Here is a 26301-nt window from a genome sequence, read left to right as displayed (position 1 = left end):
TTCTATTATACCCCAATCCCCCCCTCTGTCCTTCTATTATACCCCAATCCCCCCCTCTGTCCCTCTATTATACCCCAATCCTCCCTCTGTCCTTCTATTATACCCCAATCCCCTCTCTGTCCTTCTATTATACCCCAATCCTCCCCTCTGTCCTTCTATTATACCCCAATCCCCCCCCTCTGTCCTTCTATTATACCCCAATCCTCCCTCTGTCCTTCTATTATACCCCAATCCCCCCCCCTCTGTCCTTCTATTATACCCCGATCCTCCCTCTGTCCTTCTATTATACCCCAATCCCCCCTCTGTCCTTCTATTATACCCCAATCCTCCCTCTGTCCTTCTATTATACCCCAATCCCCCCTCTGTCCTTCTATTATACCCCAATCCCCCCTCTGTCCTTCTATTATACCCCAATCCTCCCTCTGTCCTTCTATTATACCCCAATCCCCCCTCTGTCCTTCTATTATACCCCAATCCTCCCTCTGTCCTTCTATTATACCCCAATCCCCCCTCTGTCCTTCTAATATACCCCAATCCCCCCTCTGTCCTTCTATTATACCCCAATCCCCCCTCTGTCCTTCTATTATACCCCAATCCTCCCTCTGTCCTTCTATTATACCCCAATCCTCCCTCTGTCCTTCTATTTTACCCCAATCCCTCCCTCTGTCCTTCTATTATACCCAAATCCCCCCCTCTGTCCTTCTATTATACCCCAATCCTCCCTCTGTCCCTCTATTATACCCCAATCGCCCCTCTGTCCTTCTATTATACCCCAATCCCCTCTCTGTCCTTCTATTATACCCCAATCCCCCCTCTGTCCTTCTATTGTACCCCAATCCCCCCTCTGTCCTTCTATTATACCCCAATCCTCCCTCTGTCCTTCTATTATACCCCAATCCTCCCTCTGTCCTTCTATTATACCCCAATCCCCCCTCTGTCCTTCTATTATACCCCAATCCCCCCCTCTGTCCCTCTATTATACCCCAATCCTCCCTCTGTCCTTCTATTATACCCCAATCCTCCCTCTGTCCTTCTATTATACCCCAATCCCCCCTCTGTCCTTCTATTGTACCACAATCCCCCCTCTGTCCTTCTATTATACCCCAATCCTCCCTCTGTCCTTCTATTATACCCCAATCCTCCCTCTGTCCTTCTATTGTACCACAATCCCCCCTCTGTCCTTCTATTATACCCCAATCCCCCCCTCTGTCCCTCTATTATACCCCAATCCTCCCCTCTGTCCTTCTATTATACCCCAATCCTCCCTCTGTCCTTCTATTATACCCCAATCCCCCCTCTGTCCTTCTATTGTACCACAATCCCCCCTCTGTCCTTCTATTATACCCCAATCCCCCCCTCTGTCCCTCTATTATACCCCAATCCTCCCTCTGTCCTTCTATTATACCCCAATCCCCCCCTCTGTCCTTCTATTATACCCCAATCCCCCCCTCTGTCCCTCTATTATACCCCAATCCTCCCTCTGTCCTTCTATTATACCCCAATCCCCTCTCTGTCCTTCTATTATACCCCAATCCTCCCCTCTGTCCTTCTATTATACCCCAATCCCCCCCCTCTGTCCTTCTATTATACCCCAATCCTCCCTCTGTCCTTCTATTATACCCCAATCCCCCCCCCTCTGTCCTTCTATTATACCCCAATCCTCCCTCTGTCCTTCTATTATACCCCAATCCCCCCTCTGTCCTTCTATTATACCCCAATCCCCCCTCTGTCCTTCTATTATACCCCAATCCCCCCTCTGTCCTTCTATTATACCCCAATCCTCCCTCTGTCCTTCTATTATACCCCAATCCCCCTCTGTCCTTCTATTATACCCCAATCCTCCCCTCTGTCCTTCTATTATACCCCAATCCTCCCTCTGTCCTTCTATTATACCCCAATCCCCCCCTCTGTCCTTCTATTATACCCCAATCCTCCCCTCTGTCCTTCTATTATACCCCAATCCTCCCTCTGTCCTTCTATTATACCCCAATCCCCCCCTCTGTCCTTCTATTATACCCCAATCCTCCCCTCTGTCCTTCTATTATACCCCAATCCTCCCTCTGTCCTTCTATTATACCCCAATCCCCCCCTCTGTCGTTCTATTATACCCCAATCCCCCCCTCTGTCCTTCTATTATACCCCAATCCCCCCTCTGTCCTTCTATTATACCCCAATCCCCCCTCTGTCCTTCTATTATACCCCAATCCCCCCTCTGTCCTTCTATTATACCCCAATCCTCCCCTCTGTCCCTCTATTATACTCCAGTCCTCCCTCTGTCCTTCTATTATACCCCAATCCTCCCTCTGTCCTTCTATTATACCCCAATCCTCCCTCTGTCCCTCTATTGTACCCCAATCCCCCCTCTGTCCTTCTATTATACCCCAATCCTCCCTCTGTCCTTCTATTATACCCCAATCCTCCCTCTGTCCTTCTATTATACCCCAATCTCCCCTCTGTCCTTCTATTATACCCCAATCCTCCCTCTGTCCTTCTATTATACCCCAATCCTCCCTCTGTCCTTCTATTATACCCCAATCCTCCCTCTGTCCTTCTATTATACCCCAATCCTCCCTCTGTCCCTCTATTATACCCCAATCCCCCCTCTGTCCTTCTATTATACCCCAATCCCCCCTCTGTCCTTCTATTATACCCCAATCCTCCCTCTGTCCTCCTATTATATCCCAATCCTCCCTCTGTCCTTCTATTATACCCCAATCCCCCCTCTGTCCTTCTATTATACCCCAATCCCCCCCCCCCCAGTCATGTGACCTTTTGTTCCTCCAATCACCTTCTTGCTCTATACTAGGACACTACGGTCAGAGTATCCACGTGTGGGATTGGACGAAGCACACCCGCATACAGACGTTGGACCTGGGGGCGGACGGACTGGTTCCTCTGGAGATCCGATTTCTGCACAACCCGGACGCTGCGCAGGGATTCGTCGGCTGTGCGCTCGGCGCCTCCATCTTCCGCTTCTACAAGATGGCGGTGAGCGGCTGTGGGGGATGGGGGGCTCAATTTTTTTTATTGAGGAGGAAAAAAAAAAGAATCTTCTGCAGGTCGGCTTTGTGTAGTGGCGGGATGTTGGCAAATTTTCCTGCAGATTCTTACCTGCATCTGTTCTGTAGATCCTGGAATAGGCCACGCCCACACACCTGCTGAAACCTTTACACATGGGTGTGATCACATGACCCGACCCCCGAGTTGACCTGAGGGCAGCATTACCGGGGTGACATATTTCATGTAATAGGCCAGGTATAGGAGCAGGGGGACGAGTATGCTGCCATATCTGTGTAGAGACTGTATACTGTTGCCTTGGTTGCAAGGAAGAGAAACTATAGTATCACAATTTATAAATAATTGGTGAAGCAAATCTATACAAACCTAAAAATACAAGCAGTGTTCCCCCAAATGTGACCTGGTATCTGCCTTATAAAGTACAGCAGAGTTCAGACTGGGGGAGGGAGATGCAGCACATGGAACCAATCCGTTCTGCTTTAGTGCTAACAAAGATAATGCTGATAGGAGGAGAGAGCAGAGTGACGGAGAGAGGAGCTCCGAGGGGGCGGGTTGAATAATATTGGCCATTTGGAAGACTGAGGACATCTTGTGGTGGAAAAGGTGTACTGCAGAGAACCCCTCCCCTTTTTTTCTCTTCCAATCCTTTTATTGAACCATAATAGTTTTTTTATTTATATATTTTTTTTTTACCCCTACAGGATGGAAAGTGGGCGGCTGAGAAGGTCATCCAGGTGCCACATAAGAAGGTGGAGGGCTGGGCGCTGCCAGAGATGCCAGGTGAGTGGCTGTATGATGACCCTGATTGGGTGAGAGAATAGCTCCGCCCCCCAGCTGCTGCCATAAGGACATACAGTTTTTTATACCGGCTCCTCTCCAGTACTAAAACGGCTTCCTCTGATTTCACTGCACACTGTGAGCTTCTCACAATGTGCATTAGAAGCTGTTGCAAGTCAGAGCCCCGCCTCCTTTCCTGACTGAAGGACGTCCAGCATCAACTATTCCACCGTACCTGGCCCCGCCCCCTTTCATCAGTTCTTTCAATCATGGAGGCTCAGCATCACATGTGGGCGTTACCTATGCAAATACAGCCCTGCCTAGGAACGCCCACTCCTCCCAGACTGACACCCGACCATCGAGGACATTTTGATATTTACATAACTCCTCCCACCGCTTGCCTCAGGGCTGAGGGCTTTTAAAAGGAGTGCTGGGATGCATTCAGGAAGCCCCTCCCACCAGCTATTGATCTGCCTGTATTAGCAAATAGAAGCACAGAAGTGTAATGTTAGTTTGCGGGTGGTCGGGTGAGTCAGGCAGTAGGAGGGTCGGTCAAACTGATTTTGATTCAACCAAATCCAGAAAATTGTAATCGCCATTCAAATTTTTATAGACAGTTCTATACTTATATATATATATATATATATATATATATATATATATATATATATATATATATATATATATATATATATATAAATTCTTTTATTTTCTTCTCCTATTCTATTCAAAAGTTTCAGAAGATGGTTATATTTTTATTTATTTTATTCTCCTTCTTTTTTTTTTTTTCTTTTCCATTCCTTAAATTTCTATTCTATTTTTTTCACATTTTTTTCTGTTCTTTTCTATACTATCCCATTATTTTCTATTCTCCTTTTTATTCTTTTTATTTATTTTTTTATTCTATTCTTTTCCATTCTATTCTATTGTGTTCTAGTCTTTTTGTTTTATATTCTTTCCTGTTTTACTCTATTCTTCTTTTTTTTTTTTTTTTTTTTTTTATTCTATTCAAAATTTCAGAAGATTATATTTTATTCTCCATCCCTCCACAGGTAAATCCACCTTTAACTGCAACTGCTTCGCTGTTTTAAATGTTCTCCAATGGTAATCTAGGCTGCCTGCAAATTCTTTACCTCTGTCCATATCACTGTGATGTTGATTTTGCTTTCTGATTGTCGATACCTAAAATTATGATCTGTACTTATCTTTAAAGCCGTGCCCCCCCCCCCCCCCCCCCCCCCCCCTCTTGCTGTGTCTTGTAGTCTGCCTTTTGGTGTGAGAAGTTTGTTCTGTTAGTTTAATTGATTAATTGGCAATAATACCCCCACCCCACTCAGTATACATTTAGGCCTTCTCTAGGGGATGCATAGCCAAGGGTTTCTGGACCCACATACCAATAAAACCTCCAGGACACTGGGACTGATAATTCCCCTCCCCCCCACACACACAAGTCACATACTCCTGTATCCCCTCTCACCCTTCTGCTTCTCCTAATGTCTGGAGATATTTCCCCAAATCCTGGACCGCCATCATTTTACCTTTTTGTCCAACATACCCGGCACCCCCCATCCTCTCTCTGACAGCAGCCACAATATACACAATCTCATTTCTATTCCTCTTCTGCCTAGAACCAGCCTCCCCTTCTCCTGTGCCCGTTGGAATGCCCGCTCTGTTTGCAACAAACTTACCACCATGACATATTTATCACAAACTCCTTCAACCTACTTGCAATTATGGAGACCTGGATTCAAGAATCTGACCTTGCTTCTCCTGCTGCCCTCTCCTATGGTGGCCTCCTGTGGACTCGCTCTCCCAGGCCTAGTGGACGGAAAGGAGGTGGTGTTGGAATCCTCCTATCCCCCTCAAAGCACTTTTCAGGTCCTTCATCCACCCCCCCTCTCTGTCCCTCTCCTCCATTTTAAGCTCACAGTATTCGTCTGTTTTCTCCAGTTTCGTTGAGAGTTGCTGTGATCTATCAGCCTCCTGGACCGGTATCAAGCTTCCTTGACGACGATATCCCTGTTAATCTTAACACTCCAGCTACTTCAAAATTTCTGAACCTAACCTCCTTTTGAACTAAAACAATGGACAAGCCCTTCTAGTCACATAGTTGCCAACATTGTAAAAAAAAATTTAGTGACACTTTTTTGCATGTAGGCGGAGCCTTGCTATAATTAGGGGGCAGGGCATTTGTTTGTAGGCGTGACATAGCAAAATAGTAAAATGCGGCAAAATATGGCCGTGGTTTACGCAAAAGAGTGGCTGTGGCTTGAAAGGGGGAGTGGTTAGAGTCTGAGATGAATGAGGGGTGGAGGGAGAAAGAAAGAAAGGACAGCAGCTCCAGATCCTACACAATAGAAATATGTGTATTCCAGAAAATTTAACAAATCAGCAGATAAAGATACTCCAAACACCTGGGTTTAGCGCTTCAATCATCCCGGCACCATGGTTGTTATGGTGTCAGGGTGATTGGAGCACATTATTTCTATTATTACATTGTAATATAACTTGAAATCATTCAACTCACCATAATGCAGAATCGGTGGAAGCCCTGAGCGTGTCACCTGCCACCGGATGCCATCAGGTGCCCCCAGCAGAGTCCATCCCTGCTTCAGGTGCCCCCAGCAGAGTCCGTCCTTGCATCCAGGTGCCCCCAGCAGAGTCGGTCCCTGCATCCAGGTGCCCCCAGCAGAGTCCGTCCTTGCATCCAGGTGCCCCCAGCAGAGTCCGTCCTTGCATCCAGGTGCCCCCAGCAGAGTCCGTCCCGGCATCCAGGTGCCACCAGCAGCAGTGGCGTAGCGTGGGTTGTCAGCGCCTGGTGCAAGGCAAGAAATTTACGCCCCCTAACCTATGGACTTTAGCACTCCCCGAGTCCCTTCCCTTCCTACAATAGTACTTACGAGCCCGATTCCTACACTGACCACTACATTGACCTACCTATCCACTACGCTGACCTACATGATTCCTAGACTGACCATTACACTTACCTACCTGTCCACTGCACTGACCTACCTGATTCCTATACTGATCAGTACATTGACCTACCTGTTCACTACATTGACCACTACACTACAGTGATTACCACTACACTACACTGATTACTACACAGCCCACTACACTACACTACAATACCCAGCAGAGCCGTGTCTAGAAGATGGTACCTGCGGTGCGTGAGGATGTGGGGCCAACCTAGGCCAAGCTGGGGGTCCGTGCGGTCTTCCAAACGGAGCCTTGTGAAAGGGGGGAGCCAGGACCATCAGTGTCCCCAGCCAGCGGAGCCCCGGTCCTTCCATCAGTGTCCCTGCTCGTCAGACACACGGGGGTGGAGGGTTGGTGGCAGCGGTGGGTGGAGGCTGATCACTTCCTTGTGTTCAGTGGAGAGAGGGGAGGGGTCTCCAATCCCTGCAGCCAATAGGCTTCAGTGTACAATAGAATTTTCTATTTGTACACTGAATAGAGAAGTCGCCCCTTGCACTGAACACAAGGGGAAACAACACTCTTGGCGGTGGTAGCCATTTTTGTGTAGCCGCTGCCCTTTTTAGCCAAAAGCATTCCCGATTTTCCCGGGACAAAAGCAAAATCCCAGGAAAATAATCGGGACAAGCTTAAATCAGGACAAGGGTCCCAAAATCGGAATTGTCCCGGGAAAATCGGGACTGTTGGCAACTGCCTTGACCTCATATTTTCCTACCTATGCACTCCACGCAACCTCTCAAACATTCTTTTTCCTCTCTCTGATCAACCACCTTAATAGTTTCACTCTCTCCTTATCTTCCTCCTCCTTGCCTTCCAACTAGGCATGAGCTTCATGTTCGAGTCGAACCCATGTTCGACTCGAACATCGTGTGTTTGGTTGTTCTCAGAATTGCGAATGTTATGGGCCATTCGCGCCAAAATCGAGTGGTGCGTCATGGCCCATAATTCACTGCGGCATCGCAGTGCATTGCTGGCTTATAATTGGCCAAGCATGCACTATGACCCGCATGCTTTGCCAATCACAGCGCTGTCTGTACAGAGAGCCGTAATTGGCCAAAGCCAGGGTGGCTTTGGCCAATTATGGCTCAGGGGGTTTAGTACACACCCCACACTATATAAGGCCACCTACACAGTGGCCCTGTGTAGTGTGTTCTGACGTTGAGAGAGAGAGAGAGAGAGAGACAGTGTCATTTGATTTAAAGAGGAGTTCCACCCAGGGGGTCCAATAAAAAAAAAAAAATTAAAAGTCAGCAGCTATAAATACTGCATCTGCTGACTTTTAATTGGACACTTACCTGTCCCTGGGTCCAAGCAAAGCGGGGGATCGAAGCCCCGCTCGTCCCCCCAATCCGCTTGTCGGCGCCGGCATTTCACAGCCTGGCACCCATTGCGCATGCGCTAGCGGCGCCGCATGCCGTGATTGGCCGCTTAATCACCTGGGACCTGTAATGGGTCCCAGATGATTGACAGGAGGGAGGGAGCAGAGCCGAGCCCTTCCTGTGCCGAGGGGAAGTGATGTCACCAGCCCAGGCAAAGGAAGAGGCAGACTACGAGGGACCACCTAGCAACAGGCATTTAGAGGTAAGTAAAAAAAAAAAAAAAAATATCCACATTTTTTTTGGTTTTTTTTTTAGAATTTTTCAGGTATTTTTGTTTTTTTGGGTGGAACCCCACTTTAAGTTAGATAGAGTAGGCAGGTCGAGTCAGTTAGCTGCACTTACAGTGTATTGCATCCCAGGTGTTGTGTGTGTGTATGTATATATATTCAATTTAGCTAGATCCTGTTTTTCTCTTCCTAATATACTGACAGGCAGGCAGGTGTTTTTACAGTATTTCCAGTTACTGTACTGTGTACCCTGCACAGTTGCACCTACAGTATAGCTACCTGAAGACAAGTGCGGGTGTTCTCATACTAATAATACTACAGGCAGGCAGTTGATTCTGCTAGCTGCAGTATAATCGGTATATATATATATATATATATATATATATATATATATATATATATATACACACACACACACATCCCAGTTTTGTGCAGCTACATCTCACTGCAGGCCATTAGTATGTCTGGAAGGCCAACAAGGAGAGGCAGACAGTCACAAGCCAATAAGAGAGGGCAAGCAGGCTCTGTGTCTAGTGCTGGTCGTGGAGACGGTGCATCCTCATCAGCACGTGGCCATGGGACACGCTTGGCCTTTTTTTCGGCAGCTGGCCGTGTTGAGTCACAACATGCCGAAGACTTGGTCGAGTGGATGACCAAGCCGTCCTCATCCTCCTCATCCTCTCTCACCCAGGCTCAGGGTACTTTGTCTGGCAAAGCAGCTGCCAACGCGTCCTCTTCCCTCGGCTCAATGGCATCAGTCACTCCATCCCTAGCCCCACCATGTCCTCCTGAGGAGTGTTGTTGGGTACATGCTCCAGGAGGATGCCCAGCGTTTTGAAGGCTCTGATGATGGTACTCAGCTAGAGGAAGGCAGAAACGTGAGCCCAGACAGAGGGGGTGCCCAAAAAGGACAGCAATCTGGCAGTGATGTTCCCCCTGCTGCAGCATTCTGCCAGGTTTGCTCTAGTGATGAGGAGGGAGGGGATGATGAGGTCACTGACTCCACGTAGGTGCCTGATAGGAGAGAGGAGGAGGAGGAGGAGGCACATCACCAACGAGGCAGGATGCCCTCCAGGGGCCAGCCTAAGGGCAGCACACTGACTGCATCACACCGCAGAGCTCCGCATGTGCAGGGCACTGCTGTCTCTGCACGTTATTCCAAAAGTTCTTTGGTGTGGGCCTTTTTTGAGATGAGTGCATCAGATCGCACCGCTGCTATTTGCAACATAAAGGAGCGTCGTTACCAGCCCAAGTATCGTCCAAGATGAAGCAACGCTAGAGGCAATAGCGAAACGCGTTGACGTCATCAACGCAGACCCGTTATGGACACCGGAGCTTGGGTGAGAGGAGCTCGTGAGGAGTCAGACACGAGTTAAGGCTGGATGATCCGAAATAGCCTTATTGACTTGCCCGATCGCGGCCCCCAGCGGATCAAAGACTCCCACCCTCTCTCGTTTACCTGTATCTTCTATGAGATGCACTTCTAATCTGGACATCATCATAGCCGGTTTGCGCCACGGCATTCGATCGGAAAGGAGTGAAGTGAAGATAACGGAGCCTTGTATCTTTTGCCACTCCTCCAGCCAATGACGCCACCTACGGAATTAACTCACCACTGAGTAGAAGAACCCGTAGTTATGATACGGCTTTTTCCTCCACATACGAAGTGTACATTGCAACGCTACAAACCCGATCCAGTCCATTGGACCATCTCTTAATGATTCTAAACAGCAAACGGTAAAGTTGATTACATCTATTTTACGGCTGTTTTCCACATGTCTTTGATTTCCAATACCAGTAAATTAAATTATTGGACTGGTCATTAATTTACCAATTGTTGGACACTTATTATCTATCTCACATGCTACAAGCCAGTTAATAACATCTATAGAGTTATAGCATTAACGTCCAATCAACATTAGCAGCTTGTACCTTCCATCTCCCTCCCCAACTCACCCACCCCCACTTACCTCCATTGGATCTTTCCTGCTGTCATACGGTTTCTTTCGGTTATTACGGAACATTTATACCACACCAAATGATCAAATCTCATTTCCGACTGACAGCTCGCAAGATCCAAAGCGTCCGGACGTTGTCATGCGTTGTTTGTTTTTGTTTTTTGTTTTTGTTATGTTTGTCAGGTTTGTCTATTGATCATGTACTAAGGTATTGGGTTCTACCGGACCTAATCAGTAATTTTTAATATCACGTTTTTATCAATAGGTTGTCTTACCAATTTTGATGCTTTGTAATATCATTAAAATAATTTTTATTTTTTGATAACATTGTCAGTATTTTTGACATAAATTTGTTGCTAAAGTAACCTCTTATCCGGTTCTATAGAACCGGGTGTTCTGTTTGCAACATATATCTCAAGCGTATCTCGCGTGGCCAAAACATCTCCCACTTGGGTACCACATGCTTGACCAGACATATGTTGACCTGCCATGCAGTTCGTTGGCAAGCGTACCTAAAATACCCACACCAAAGAACTAAGAGGGCCTCTTCTTGCTCCTCATCTGCTGGGATCTCCAACCCCACTATACCTTCAGTCCTCTCTGAGACCTGCACTGAGAGGAATGAAGGTGTAGAATTAGGTGTGTCACAGCCAAGAACTTGCGGGCAATCTGCTATCGGTACACCGACATCAGATTGTACCAGGCAAATTTCCCTGCCCCAGCTGCTGCACCGCAGAAAGAAGTTCACTCCCTGCTATCCACATGCCCAGCGGTTGAATGCTAGCTTGGCAAAATTGCTAGCACTTCAACTGCTACCTTTTCAGTTGGTAGACTCTGCCCCCTTCCGTGAGTTTGTGGAATGCGCGGTTCCTCAGTGGCAGGTACCCAAACGCCACTTTTTCTCATGGAAGGCGATTCCAGCTCTCTACCGGCATGTGGAAGGCAATGTCTTGGTCTCGCTGGACAGGGCGGTCAGCGGTAAGGTGCATATTACCGCTGACTCGTGGTCCAGCAGGCATGGACAGGGACGTTACCTAAGTTTCACGGCGCATTGGGTGACTCTGCTGGCAGCTGGGAAGGATGCAGGACAAGGTGCAGTAGTGTTGGAGGTTGTTCCGCCACCACGCCTCCAAAATGCCACTACTGGTGATTCTGCCACACCTCTCTCCTCCTCTCCCTCCTCTTCTTCCTCCATGGCCTCTTCCTGTGCTTTGTCCTCAGAACCAGCGGTGCTCCTTAGGCGGTCAAGGCGCTACGCAAGTACGCAGGCCAAAAAAAGCCATGCGGTGCTTGAGCTGGTGTGCTTGAGGGACAGGAGCCACACTGGGGCAGAGATTCTGTCAGCTCTGCAGGGGCAGGTTCAGAGGTGGTTGACGCCACGCCAACTTAAGGCAGGAATGGTGGTTTGCGACAATGGCACCAACCTCCTCTCCGCCCTCAAACAGGGACAACTGACCCATGTGCCCTGTTTGGCTCACGTCCTTAACTTGGTGGTGCAGCGGTTCTTGGGCAGGTACCTGGGTTTACAGGATGTCCTGAGGCAGGCCAGGAAAGTCTGTGTGCATTTCTGCCGGTCATATAATGCCAGTGCTCGGCTGGCGGACCTCCAAAAGGAATTTAACCTGCCCAAGAACCGCCTAATCTGTGACATGCCCACCAGGTGGAATTCAATGTTGGCCATGCTGCAGCGGGTGCACACGCAGCAGAGGGCCATCAATAAGTACCTGTGTGACTATGGCACCAGGACAGGGTCGGGGGAGCTTTTTTTTTCCCCACGCCAGTGGTCCATGATCAGGGATGCATGCACTGTTCTGTCACCATTTGAGGAGGCCATAAGGATGGTGAACAGTGACAGTGCATGCATCAGTGACACTGTCCCCCTTGTCCACCTGTTGGAGCACACGCTGCGTGGAATAATGGACAGGGCACTTGAGGCAGAACAGAGGCAGGAAGAGAATGACTTCCTTAGCTCTCAAGGCCCCCTTTATCCAGACAGTGTTCCTGCATGCCCGCCGATCATACAGGAAGAGGACGAGGAAGAGGAGGAGGAGGATTGTGTCAGCATGGAGGTGGAGCCTGGCACTCAGCATCAGCAGTAGTCTTTAAGGGATCATTTACAGTCCCAAGAAACCCATGGACTTGTACGTGGCTGGGAGGAGGTGGCTGCGGATCATGTCGTCCTTAGTGACCCAGAGGACTCCGGACCAAATGCCTCAGCAAACCTACGCTGCATGGCCTCCCTGATCCTGCAAAGCCTGCGGAAGGATCCTCGTATTTGTGGTATCAAGAAGGGGGATCGTTACTGGCTGGCAACCCTCCTTGATCCACTTTACAAGGGTAGGTTTGCGGACCTTTTCTTGCCATCGCAGAGGGAGCAGAGGATGAAACATCTTCCGGAGGCCTTTCAGAAAGGTCTGTGCAACGCGTTCCCAGAGACCGGGAGGTTACAAACTCCTGTTCCTGGACAACATGTTGCTGAGGCTTCGGTCAGTCAAAGAAGGAGCGGTGGAGAAGGTGGCCGTCTGCGTTCAGACAATTTTTTGGTCCGCAGCCCCAAGGTATGATCGGTTCTAGCAACCATCGCCAGCGTCTGTTTTACATGGTGCAGGAATACCTAGGGGCAAGATCTGACTTGGACACCTTTCCCACCGAAAATCCTCTGGGTTACTGGGTCTTGAGGATGGATCACTGGCCAGAGCTTGCACAGTATGCAATTGAGCTACTGGCCTGTCCTGCATCCAGCGTTCTTTCGGAACACACATTCAGTGCTGCTGGAGGCTTTGTAACCGATCACAGGGTGCGTCTGTCCACCGACTCAGTTGATCGACTGACCTTCATAAAAATGAATCAGTCTTGGTTTACCACCAGATACCAAGCACCTGATGCTGATGTAACCGAATACATTTTTATGAAATGTCAGATCCCTTCAAGACTGCCTATGTTGATGCTGAGTGACTATCCTGAGTAATTATCCTCTTCCTCCTCAATGATCACGCTGATAGCTTGTAAGAATATTTTTGTTACTGGACACCGCCACCAGTGGCTAAGGCCCAATTTTTCAGCCCCTGTTTAACAGGGGCATGTAATTACAATTTTTGATGCAATACTTTGCAGCAGGGCTAGTTCCTGCGCTCCAACTAGAGTATCTGTGAGGGGTTGCAGTGTTGTGGCACCAGCACCAGTGCCTAAGGCCCAATTTTTCTGTCCCTGTTAATCAGGTGCATGTAATTACAATTCTTGATCTAATATTTCACAGCAGGGCCCGTTCCAGCGCCCACCAAGAGTATCTGTGAGGACTTACAGTGTTGTGGCACCAGCACCACCACCATCACCAAAGGCCCAATTTTTCTGCCCCTGTTCAACAATGGCATGTAATTACAATTCTTGATCTAATATTTCACAGCAGGGCCCTGTGAGGGTTTACAGTGTTGTGGCAACACCAACACCTAAGACCACAATTTCTGCTGAGTATATAGGGCAGGCCCCTACTTTTAAGCATCCAACTTACAAACGACTCCTACTTGCAAACGGAAGGAGACAACAGGAGGTGAGATGAAATCTACCCCTAGGAAGGGAAATTATCTCCTGTAAGAGTTAATGTGGGAAAAATGTTTCTCCTTTCCACTGATGCTTTATCACCAATCCTTGTTTCACTAAAAACCCCAAATTTTCTAAAAACATTTGTCATTGGGACAAAAAGTGAGATGAAATCTTCTGAAGAGGAGCACAGACAGCAAAACAAATGTCACAGGGGTGATAACCCTTCCCTATGTTTTCCAAAAAGCTTAAAAATAGATTTTTGGCTGGAAAAAAGTACCAGTTCAAAATTACAAACAGATTCTACTTAACAACAAACCTACAGTCCCTGTCTTGTTTGCACCGCCTGTATACTGCTGTTCAGAGTATATAGGGCCTGGGGGCTCCATGCCTTTCCTTTTTAATTTGGGTGCGGGGTTCCCCTTAATATCCATACAAGACCCAAAGGGCCTGGTAATGGACTGGGGGGTACCCATGCCGTTTGTCTCACTGATTTTCATCCATATTGCCAGGACCCGACATTACATTAAAGCCGCAAGCAGTTTTAAATTACTTTTTTCCTTTAAAAATGTCATTTTGTGCAGGGACTGTTCTAAGCACGAGAAACACGCGCCCCTTTACAAGCATACTATAGACATCCCCCCAGGTACGATATTTAAAGGAATATTTCACTTTTTTTTCACTTTAAGCATCATTAAAATCACTGCTCCCGAAAAAACAGCCTTTTTGAAACTTTTTTTGCATTGATACATGTCCCCTGGGGCAGGACCCGGGTCCCCAAACCCTTTTTAGGACAATACCATGCAAATTAGCCTTTAAAATGAGCACTTTTGATTTTGAACGTTCGAGTCCCATAGACTTCAATAGGGATCTAACGTTCGTGCGAATTTTCGGTCCATTCGCAGGTTCTGGTGCGAACCGAACCGGGGGGTGTTCGGCTCATCCCTACTTCCAACTACCAAACTATTACCCGTAGAAACCTTCGCCACCTTAAACCCTGCTCTTCTTCTTCTTCTTTCTGCTACAGATTGTCTCTATGCCAAAACCTCATCCTTGTCCTGCACCAACTGGGCCGCTTCTATCTACAACAGTTCACTGTCATCCACCCTGGATACCTTGGGCCCCCTCACTATGCACAGAATCAGTCCCCGACCTTTACAACCTGGCAGACAGACACTACCAGAAGCCTCAAAAACGTAGCTGCGCTCTTGAACGTCTTTAACGTGAGACTAAGTCACAGCAAGATTTCAGCCAATATAAATTGCCAACCCCCTCCTTCTCAAAAAACTCAATTTGCTTGGTATCCATGGCTGCGCTCTCCATTGGTTCAAATCACCGCACCTTCAGTGACACTTACAACTCCACTTCCCCCTCTGCAACTCCTCTTACCGTTGGGTTCCCCCCAAGGTTCTGTTCTTGGACCTCTACTATGCTTGATCTACACGTCCTCCCTGGGTCAACTACCATTTATATGCTGATGACACCCAAATCTATCTCTCTACCCCTCAGCCCCACCTCATCAGTCTCCTCACACATCACTGATTTACTAACAGACCTATCAGCCTGGATGTCACACCCCTTCCTCGAATTGAATCTATCTAAAACCGAGCTCATAATATTTCCTCCCCCACATGCCCCTTCCCCTGACTTCTATGTCAAGGTCCATGGCACATCTATCAGTCCATCCCCACATGCCAGGGTGCTAGGGGTAACCCTAGACTCTGATCTGTCCTTTCAGGCCCACATCCAACTCCTGTCCACATCATGCCGCCTCATCCTCCGCAACATCTCCAGAAGAAGACCCTTTTTAACCAATGACACCACCAAGCTTCTAATTAACTCCCTGGTCATCTCTCGCCTCGACTACAGCAACTCCCTCCTCATTGGATTACCTTTACATAGACTATCCCCCCCTTCAGTCCATAACGAATGTCGCTGCAAGACTCATCCACCTTACTAACCATTCAGTGTCCTCCACCCCTCTCTGCCAATCCCTCCACTGGCTTCCACTCACCCAACGAATAAAATTCAAAGTACTAACAATAGTTTACAAAGCCGTCCACAACTCGGCCCCCCAGCTACATCACTAACCCAGTCCCAAAATACCAACCAAGCCGCTCTCTTCGGTCCTCCCAAGACCTCCTGCTCTCTAGCTCCCTCGTCACCTCCTCCCATATCCACCTCCAGGATTTCTCCAGAGCTTCTCCCATCCTTTGGAACTCCCTACCCCCAATCTGTCCGACTGTCCCCTAATCTATCCATCTTTAGACGATCCCTGAAAACCCTTCTCTATAAAGAAGCCTATGCTGCTTCTAACTAATACACTGTTTTACTTCCTCCATCAGCTCATCCCCCACAGCTATTACCTTTTGTATCAATTGACCCCCCTCCTAGATTGTAAGCTCTAATGATCAGGGCCCTCTGATTCCTCTTGTACCAAATTATAATGTAACTGTAATGTCTGCTTTCATTTTGTTAAGTGCTGTGCAAACTGTTGGCGCTATATAAATCCTGTATAATAATAATAATTAAAAAAACATTTTTCCCATTCCTTGTAATTTCTATTCTATTTTTTCTTTTAATTTCCTTCCTTTTTTTAATTCTATTTTTAATTATTTATTTATTATCCCACTCCCTTATTTTCTATTTTTATTCTATTCTTTTTCTATGCTTCTTTTTTATTATATTCCTTTATCTTCTATTCTATTCAAAATTCGAATTTCAGAAGATGGTTATATTTTTATTTTATTCTATTGTTGTTTTTTCTTTTGTCTTTTTTTCCATTCCTTTAATTTCTATTCTATTTAATTTTCTGTTTCTTTCATTTTGCATCATTTATAAATCCGCCCCTCACCGTCATAAACTCGACACGGGAGCGCGGGGCACAATCTGACAGAAAAAATGATTCTGTCGGCTATTGTGCGCATGGGCCGTCACAACAGCTGATCGTAAAATCAGCTGTTGTGCTGTTCCGTACAGCGCATGCACAGTTCAACCCGGGCACTTCTCGATAGAGAGCACTTCACAGTACACCCGGAGGATGGAGGGAGGATTTTAGTCCAGGGGGAGGAGCCTGTACACCCGGAGGATGGAGAGAGGATTTTAGTCCAGGGGGAGGAGCCTGTACACCTGGAGGATGGAGGGAGCAGATCAGTCCAGGGGGAGGAGCCTATACACCTGGAGGATGGAGGGAGGATTTTAGTCCAGGGGGAGGAGCCTGTACACTCGGAGAATGGAGAGAAGAGATCAGTCCGGGGTGAGGATCCTGTACACCTGGAGGATGGAGGGAGGATTTTAGTCCAGGGGAGGAGCCTGTACACCCGGAGGATGAAGGGAGGATTTTAGTCCAGGGGGAGGAGTCTACACCCAGAGGATGGAGGGAGGATTTCCGTTCAGGGGGAGGAGCCTGTACACTCGGAGAATGGAGGGAGCAGATCAGTCCAGGGGGAGGAGCCTGTACACTTGGAGGATTGAGGGAGGATTTCAGTCCAGGGGGAGGAGCCTGTACACTCGGAGAATGGAGGGAGGAGATCAGTCCAAGGGAGGAGCCTGTACACCCGGAGGATGGAGGGAGGATTTGTCCAGGGGGAGGAGCCTGTACACTTGGAGGATTGAGGGAGGATTTCAGTCCAGGGGGAGGAGCCTGTACACTCGGAGAATGGAGGGAGGAGATCAGTCCAGGGGAGGAGCCTGTACACCCGGAGGATTGAGGGAGGATTTGTCCAGGGGGAGGAGCCTGTACACTCGGAGGATGGGGGAGGAGTTGTAGTCATGTCTATCCTCCCTCTTCTCAGGGCTCATCACGGATATCCTGATTTCTCTGGACGATCGCTTCCTGTACTTCTGTAATTGGGTGCACGGCGACATCCGGCAGTATGACATCACCGACCCGTGTCACCCCAAACTGGTGGGGCAGGTGAGTGACCCCCTCCCATTTCTAGGTCTGGGCAACCACAATCTATGTCTTGAAGGAGTTTTCACCTTCAGTAGGGGGGAGGGTTCTTCACAGTAAGAGCAAGCATGTCATGAATTCTTTGTATTAAGAGCGGTATGGGTGGGGCTTTGTGGAGTCTCTGCTGGGTTTTCATTGGTGCCTGTGTCCCCAGTGGGAGGATTTAGTCTCACTTTCTGTATCAGGAGGAACAGAGATTTCACTTTTATTATGGGAGGCGTTCTTCATGGTAAGAGCAGTATATGAAGGGCTCTTTACAGTGATAGTGGTATGGGAAGGGCTCTTTACAGTAATGCCCCGTACACACGGTCGGATTTTCCGATGGAAAATGTCCGATCGGAGCGTGTTGTCGGAAATTCCGACCGTGTGTGGGCTCCATCGGACATTTTCCATCGGATTTTCCGACACACAAAGTTGGAGAGCAGGAGATAAAATTTTCCGACAACAAAATCCGTTGTCGGAAATTCCGATCGTGTGTACACAAATCCGACGGACAAAGTGCCACGCATGCTCAGAATAAATAAAGAGATGAAAGCTATTGGCCACTGCCCCGTTTATAGTCCCGACGTACGTGTTTTACGTCACCGCGTTTAGAACGATCGGATTTTCCGACAACTTTGTGTGACCGTGTGTATGCAAGACAAGTTTGAGCCAACATCCGTCGGAAAAAATCCTAGGATTTTGTTGTCGGAATGTCCGAACAAAGTCCGACCGTGTGTATGGGGCATATGAGTGAAGTGGGAAAAATTATTTGCATCAAGGGTGGTATGGGAAGGGCTTTTCACTGCAAGAGTTTTATGAGAAGGGTACTTTACAGTAAGAGTGGTATATGAAGGGTTCTTCACAGTAAAGGCAGTAAAGTTGTGGAACTTACTACAACAAAGGAAAAATAAAAACATAGAAAGATGTGATGCTGAGATCTCATGTGTCTGTCCAACATTTTGTCATCTATTTTTTTTTCTCCAGATCTTTCTTGGTGGCAGCATTCTCAAGGGTGGTGCAGTGAAAGTGCTGGAAGATCAGGAGCTAAAATGTCAGCCGGATCCAGTATTCATCAAGGTGAGCGCCCCTTATTGTACCCCCCAGTGCCTGTATGGGGGGGATAGTGACCCCTCTCTTCTTCCTGCGCTGTAGAGTTCGCTCTCTTTGCTGTATCATATTATCATTCCTCTATATTCTGATATGTGAACGTTTCCTGGGTAATGCTTAGTAAATGTGTGCAGGGGAGGAAGATTCCGGGGGGACCTCATATAATCCAACTCAGCCTGGACGGGAAGAGGCTCTACGTCACCACCTCGCTGTACAGCGCCTGGGACAAACAGTTCTACCCGGACATGATCAAGTGAGGGACCGCCGGGACCGGGCTCTTCTGTCCCACCCCTTCCCCTCCACCTCTGTCCCACCCCTTCCCCTTCTCCTCCTCCTCCTCCTCATCATGTCTCACCCCTTCCTCTGGGGTGGGACCGGGCTCCTCTGCCCCACCCCCTGCCCTCCTGCTCTCCTTTGTCCCAGCCTCTGCCCTCCTCTTCTCCTCTGTCCCACCCCTGCCCCTCTTCTTCTTCTACTCTGTCCCACCCCCTGCCATTCTGTTCTTCTCTGTCCCACCCCTTCCCCTGTCCCACCCCTTCCCCTCCTTCTGTCCTCTGTCTCACCCCTTCCCCTCCTTTTCTTTTTTGTCCTACCCCTTTCCCATGTCCTGTCCTCTGTCCCACCCCTTCCGCCCATCCTTCTGTCCTCTGTCCCACCCCCTACCCTCCTTTTCTCCTCTGTCCCACCCCTTCCCACTTCCTGGCCTTTCTCTCCCTTACCTCATCTCCCCCCTCTGACCTCTCATCTCCCCCCCCAGGGAAGGCGCCGTCATGATGCAGATTGATGTGGATACAGAGAAGGGAGGACTCTCCATCAATGAGAACTTCCTGGTGGATTTCGGGAAGGAGCCGGATGGTCCCGCTCTCGCCCACGAGTGCCGCTATGAGGGAGGAGACTGCACCTCCGACATCTGGATCTAACACCCAAACCCCTCCCCCAACATCTAAATCTAACTCCCCCACCGCCATCTGGATCTAGCCACCCCCCCTCTTAACTGAAGTCACATGTCAGTTATAGGTGGAGTCTAGTGGGAGGGACTCCCCATCAATCCACATGTCCCGGGTATAGGTCCATGTTCTGCTGCTTCCATCCCTATAATGAGAAGATGTAAGAGATGATCTGCTCCCCCCCATTATGACATCATAGAGTGATTGCTCCACCCACAATGCCTACACTGCTGCCTCTTGACCAATGAGGATTTATTTTCTGTGTCTGATTATTGTCTGATTATTAAAGAGCTGCTCCGCCCAGAACTTAGCATCACCGAGTGACCGCGTCCTCTGCCTGTCGTGTCTTCCTTACACTCGCACAATGTTCCTGTGACTGCTGAGAGTCACTCCGCCCACAACTGACAGTTCAGAGCTTTGAATGATCCTGGACAGTTAACCCGCCATGACAGTTCCTTCTCTCTCTGGAGGACTGTACTGGTTGAGTTCTAGACATGTGCAGAACAAAATAATTTTGTTTCAATTTGTTTTTTTACATAAATTAATTTAGTTAAATTTGTTTAATGTTCAGGTTTTATTTTATTTATTCAAATCGATTTAAAAATTTTCTAATTGAATTCCATTCTAAATCCAATTTATTCTATTCAAAATTTGAATTTCGGAAAACGGGTATATTCTTGCTATTCTATTCTTTTCTGTTTGAATTTATTTTATTAAAATTTTGGAAAATGGTTATATTTCTTCTATTCCTTTATTTTCTATTTTATTCTGTTTTCCTTTTTTCTATCCCTTTTTTTTCTTCCTATTCTATATTTTTTCTATTATTTTATTTTGTATTCTGTTTTGTTTTACTCTATTCTCCTTTTCTATTCAAATTTATTATACTTGAATTTTGGAAAATGGTTATATTCTTTTATTTTCTATTCTAAATTCTATTCTATTCACATTTCAGGAGATGGATATATTCTATATATTTTTTTTCTATTCCTTTTTATTTTCTACTCCATTTTATTCTCTTCGGAAATATGAATTTGAAAAGGATTTGAATTTCGTTCAGATTAGTTTAAATTTGTTACTATTGTAATTCCGAAATTTGGATACATATAACAAAAAATGTGTCAGAATTTCAATTCTAAACGAATCAAACCGCACATGTCTAGTGAGTTCCCAGCTCCGCCCGCATGATATCCTCCTTTTTTGAGGGGTTCCCACTTTCCTCGGCTGGGTGATTTCATAAAGTGTGGGTGGAGTCGGGAACACAACCCAGGAAATATTTACCCACGAGATATGGACTCCTAGTCCTCCGCTGGGGCTCCGCCCACAAATATCACATCTGGGTGGAGTGGCCGCCAGGCCTGGCCCCGCCTCCTTACAGCAACATCGGGTTTTTTTCACCCAACGACTGAGACAAGGGTAAACTCCACCCCCAATAAATGTGAAGCCATCCTCCCCTGTGAGAAGCCTTGGATAGAAGCTGAGTCTTGGGCTTCCTGCCCCCTCCATGATGTCGCTTGCTGTGAAGCTGAAGAAGCTTGGCTTGTATCTAGAAGTATCTAGAAGGAGACAGCTCCAACCTGAGGCTTCTCACCTGGGTGAAGCCTTGTACCGACTGGGGATCTGGAATGAGATGACAGAGCAGAAGCTCTCTGTTATTTTTTGCTGTGTCCCCCATTAGGGAGATCCTCTCTCACTTCCTGTCGTGTCACTAGAACAGGAAGTGAAGGAACACGGGGGGGAAGCGCTTGGAGTTTTGCTACAGATAAACTCAGACAGAACAAGAGGTATGATGGAGAGTTGACCCTCCCCTCCATTATCCTCTGACTGAGCCCCTAATCTCCACCCAAATGACCGCTGTGTTCTCAGCTCTGCCCCCTATCCAGCACGGGAAGCCACAGCGAGAGATTGCTGGTTGGGAACAACGTGAAAGTTCTGCTGAATCTGGCTCCTCAGTGGATTATATTGAACTCTTGTACTGTGCGATGATGGCGGCTCGCATGCTGGCTGTGAAGCTTCTGTGCAAACCTGATTGGCCTATTGGATTCAGACTCCGCCCCCAACAAGGTTTGCTCAATCAGCCCTTCCCCCTGAGGAGCCTCCACATGTGGTTAAAGGTGAACTCCGGGCAGAAATAATCCCTCAGAATCCATAATTACAGAATGATCCAAAAATCAGCTAATAGAAGTGTGCGATCCTTCCCTTCTACTGGCTTCCTGCTGGGAGGGGGCAGGGCAATCAGTCTGGCCGTGGGAGGAGGGAACTCAGTGACCTCTCTAGTCCAATAAGGAGGCTGGGGGCGGGGCAGCGACTGAGCTGTGTTGTCAATGCACACTGGAGAAAAGTGAGGTCACCCTCCTGGCTGGGCGGTGTAAACCCCGAGAGCGGCGAGTAGAACCGAAAATCTTCCAGAAGGGCCAATGGATGCCATGTGTGTACGAAACAGTCCGCCTCTGATCCCACCCCCAGACTCAACACTCTGACCCCACCCCCAGACTCAACACTGTGACCCCACCCCTAAACACAACACTGTGACCCCACCCCCAGACACAACACTCTGACCCCACCCCCAGACACAACACTCTGACCCCACCCCCAGACTCAACACTGTCACCCCTGACTCCACCCCCAGACTCAACACTGTGACCTCTGACCCTAGACTCAGTACAGTGGGGGTCATGCTGATTCTCTGATCACATGGATGATTGGGAGAAGAATTGAAGTCGGAGGATCAGTATCACAGCAACCAGGACCCCTCCTACAACCCTGACCCCAGAGTCACCCCCTGACCCCCCATATGGGAGATTCTGGAGATGCTGGGCCCAAGAGCTTGCAATCTACAATCCCCCCGCTCAGGGCGGAGCTACAAAGGGCATGCTGGGACTTGTAGTTCTCCCCATAGAGATAATAGTACATTATATACATTATATTATTATCTGTCTCTCAGACAACGTTGGGACTTGTAGCCCGCCCCTGATTTCATTGATTGGTGTTTTGGTGACTGGGTGTGTTTCAATTTGAGAGAGGCATTACCTCCTTACTCCACCGCCTACCAACCATCCTCGGGTGTTGTGACAGGTGATTCCCGGGAATGGTGCCACTGGCCAGGGGGGTTACTGGGAGAGCAGAATGGCCCCTCCATGCCCCTCTGTGGAAGGGGCTACCAGAGGGTCACCAAATCTGGGCTGACAGCAGGCTGTGGGTCAGAAATCACCTCAAAGAGGAGCCGGGTGATGTGATCACACCCGCCAGACACTTCTCTGTGGGGTCACCAGACATGGGGCGTCTCCATCTGTGGGGTAACCAGATGTGGGGTGTCTCCATCTGTGGGGTCACCAGACGCGGGGCATCTCCATCGGTGGGGTCAGCAGACTCGGGGCGTCTCCATCTGTGGGGTCACCAGATGCGAGGTGTCTCCATCTGTTGGGTCACCAGCCACGGGGTGTCTCTATCGGTGGGGTCACCAGACAAGGGCCGTCCCCATCTCTGGGGTCACCAAACACGGGGCGTCTCCATCTCTGGGGTCACCAGACACGAGGCGTCTCCATCTCTGGGGTCACCAGATGCAGGGCGTCTCCATCTGTGGGATCTCCAGACATGGGCGTCTCCATCTCAGGGGTCATCAGACACGGGGCGTCTCCATCTCCGGGGTCACCAGACATGGGGCCTCTCCATCTCTGGGGTCACCAGACACAGGGCGTCTCCATCTCTGGGGTCACCAGACACAGGGTGTCTCTATCTATGGGGTTAGCAGACACGGGGCATCCCTATCTGTGAGGTCAGCAGATACGGGGCGTCCCCATCTGTGGGGTCAGCAGACACGGGGCGTCCTTGTTTGATGGTGTTCATGGTGTCATAGGCAACATTCCTCCGCCTCTAAACACGGCGATTTTAGTCGATGCCAAAGAGCTTGATTTTGGTCTCATCTGACCACAACACTTTCACCCAGTTCTCCTCTGAATAATTCAGATGTTCAAACTTCAAACAGGTCTGTACATGTGCTTTTCTAAACAGGGGGACCTTGCGGGCGCTGCAGGATTTCAGTCCTTCACAGGTTTTCTTGTTGACTATGGTTCCAGCTGAGATCATTGACAAGATTCTACCGTGTAGTTCTGGGCTGATTCTTCACCGCTCTCATGATCATTGAGACTCCACGGAGGTGAGATCTTACATGGAGCCCCAAAACAGAGGGAGATGGACAGTTATTTTGTGTTTCTTCCATTTGTGAATAACCGCACCAACTGTTGTCACCCTCTCACCAAGCTGCTTGGCGATGGTCTTGTAGCCCATTCCAACCTTGTGTAGGTCTACAATCTTGTCCCTGACATCCTTGGACAACTTTTTGGTCTTGGCCATGGTGGAGAGATTGGAATCTGATTGATTGCTTCCAGGTGTCTTTTATACAGGTAACAAGCTGAGATAAGGAACAATCCCTTTAAGAGAGTGCTCCTAATCCCAGCTCGTTACCTGTATAGAAGACACCTGGGAGCCAGAAATCTTGCCGATTGATAACGTGAGAGTTCCTCTTTAAAGGTCATCACTGCAATTACTAAATTACTGATACTGAAGGAGTAACAGAAAGGGTCCTCACAATGGAGATATCCAGGATCTTCGGCTAGCCTGGCATTGGTGCACTTGGTGTCCTGTTGAGCAGGATAAACAAAGGGGTACTTGAAAGTATCCTGGTAGGCAAAAATGAGATGTAGGATGCTAGCAGTGGCAAAGTGGAATGTAGTGACTGTTCAGCAGGGTGCAAGTGTTCCTACAAATGTGGGCACTGGTGACGCAATGTTGCCTCGTGTCTTTAAAGATGGGCAAACGCCCGCTCACCCGTCCTGCGACCAAAGGATCAAGAGACCAGTTCCCCAAAAAAGGCCCGACTGGCCACCTTGTAACGGGATCGGCCCATGCCCTCAGGAACACCTGGAGACAGGGGTGTTGCTAGGTCTACTAAAGATCTGGGGCTAGAGCCCATAGCAGTGAAGTAAAGTCATATGCTTGGGCGGGCATACACATGTATATAATATAAATGTGTGTGTGTGTGTGTGTGTATATATATATATATATATATATATATATATATATATATATACATATATATACATATATATATATACAGGAGGTGATGCAGAGGCTGCGGGCATGGTACAGGAGATGTCAGAGGCTGCAGGCATGGTACAGACCACCTCCCTCCATCAGTACAGACCACCCCTCAGTACAGACCCCACCTCAGTACAGACCACCCCCCTCCATCAGTACAGACCCCCCTCAGTACAGACCACCTCTCCCTTAGTATAGACCTCCCCCCATCATTATAGACACCCCCTCAGTGCAGACCCCCATCAGTATAGACACCTCCCCTCAGTGCAGACCCCCCAATCAGTACTTACACCCCCCTCAGTGCAGATCCTCCCATCAGTATAGACACCCCCTCCTCAGTGCAGACCCCACATCAGTATAGACACCTCCCATCAGTGCAGACCCCCCATCAGTATAGGCACCCATCTCCCCTCCCATAGCCCCCTGCACATGTCCACCTGCATAATGTATAGTAAAATGTACAGACCTCAGAACAGCGCTGACGGATATACTGTACACAGTGGTGTCTCCTTCGGGATCCTCCTCCTCCTCTGTGGATGTAAACAGAGAGGAGGGGAAGGCAGCCCCCACCCCCCCAGTGATGCCACTGCCTCGGGCTCACGCTGTGTCACTCAGGTTATGTGACAACACTGGTTGCTAGACCCTGGGCAGTTCTAGCAACCAGTGCAGTGGCAGAACAATGTAAAACGGCCAAGATGTTATCTGCATGGCGCCCACATCTGCTACTGATGGCACCGCTTCTCCCAGTAAGAGACTCGGGGCTATGGGCCCCAGATTTGGGGCTATAGCCCCATAGCCCCAATAGCCACCCCCTAGCGACGCCTCTGCCTGGAGATATAGCCGGGATCCCTCTCAGGCTGGATGTCCGTCTGACTCCTGGAACCATGGCAGGATCAGCACACCGACCTCTTGAGCTGTGGCAGATGGATCCCCTCCTTGGGTAACAACAGCCCCTCAGATCACGTCTGTGTCTCTCTCACTCCATCCACTGACTTTTACCTCAGGAGAACCCCTCATAATGGGCACAGCAGGTGTACAGACCCAGGAACTTGGCACAGGGATGGTGGGAACCCCTCATAATGGGCACAGCGGGTGTACAGACCCAGGAACTTGGCACAGGGATGGTGGGAACCCCTCATAATGGGCACAGCGGGTGTACAGACCCGGGAACTCAGCACAGGGATGGTGGGAACCCCTCATAATGGGCACAGCGGGTGTACAGACCCAGGAACTCAGCACAGGGATGGTGGGAACCTCTCATAATGGGCACAGCGGGTGTACAGACCCGGGAACTCAGCACAGGGATGGTGGGTGTACAGACCCGGGAACTCAGCACAGGGATGGTGG

The 26301-nt window shown here is 48.7% G+C and overlaps 1 protein-coding gene across 2 annotated transcripts in view; it reads left to right on the top strand.

Annotated features, from left to right (window-relative positions):
• LOC141116751 (methanethiol oxidase-like) overlaps nt 1-20170 on the top strand; it is a 42387-nt gene extending 22217 nt beyond the window's left edge. For both annotated transcript variants that reach the window (XM_073609155.1, XM_073609154.1), the window contains 6 exons: nt 2807-2988; nt 3720-3798; nt 17667-17788; nt 18791-18883; nt 19048-19166; nt 19671-20170. In XM_073609155.1, coding sequence (XP_073465256.1) covers nt 2807-2988; nt 3720-3798; nt 17667-17788; nt 18791-18883; nt 19048-19166; nt 19671-19833 — 758 coding nt within the window. In that variant the 3' untranslated portion in view covers nt 19834-20170. The remainder of the gene's footprint in view (nt 1-2806; nt 2989-3719; nt 3799-17666; nt 17789-18790; nt 18884-19047; nt 19167-19670) is intronic.
• The last annotated feature ends 6131 nt before the right edge of the window (nt 20171-26301 follow it).

This window comes from Aquarana catesbeiana, linkage group LG13 (genome assembly GCF_042186555.1).
Source record: "Aquarana catesbeiana isolate 2022-GZ linkage group LG13, ASM4218655v1, whole genome shotgun sequence".
Classification (NCBI taxonomy): Eukaryota; Metazoa; Chordata; class Amphibia; order Anura; family Ranidae; genus Aquarana; species Aquarana catesbeiana.
The sequence above is the reverse complement of the archived record's forward strand: the minus strand, read 5'-3'. Positions and strand labels throughout refer to the sequence as shown.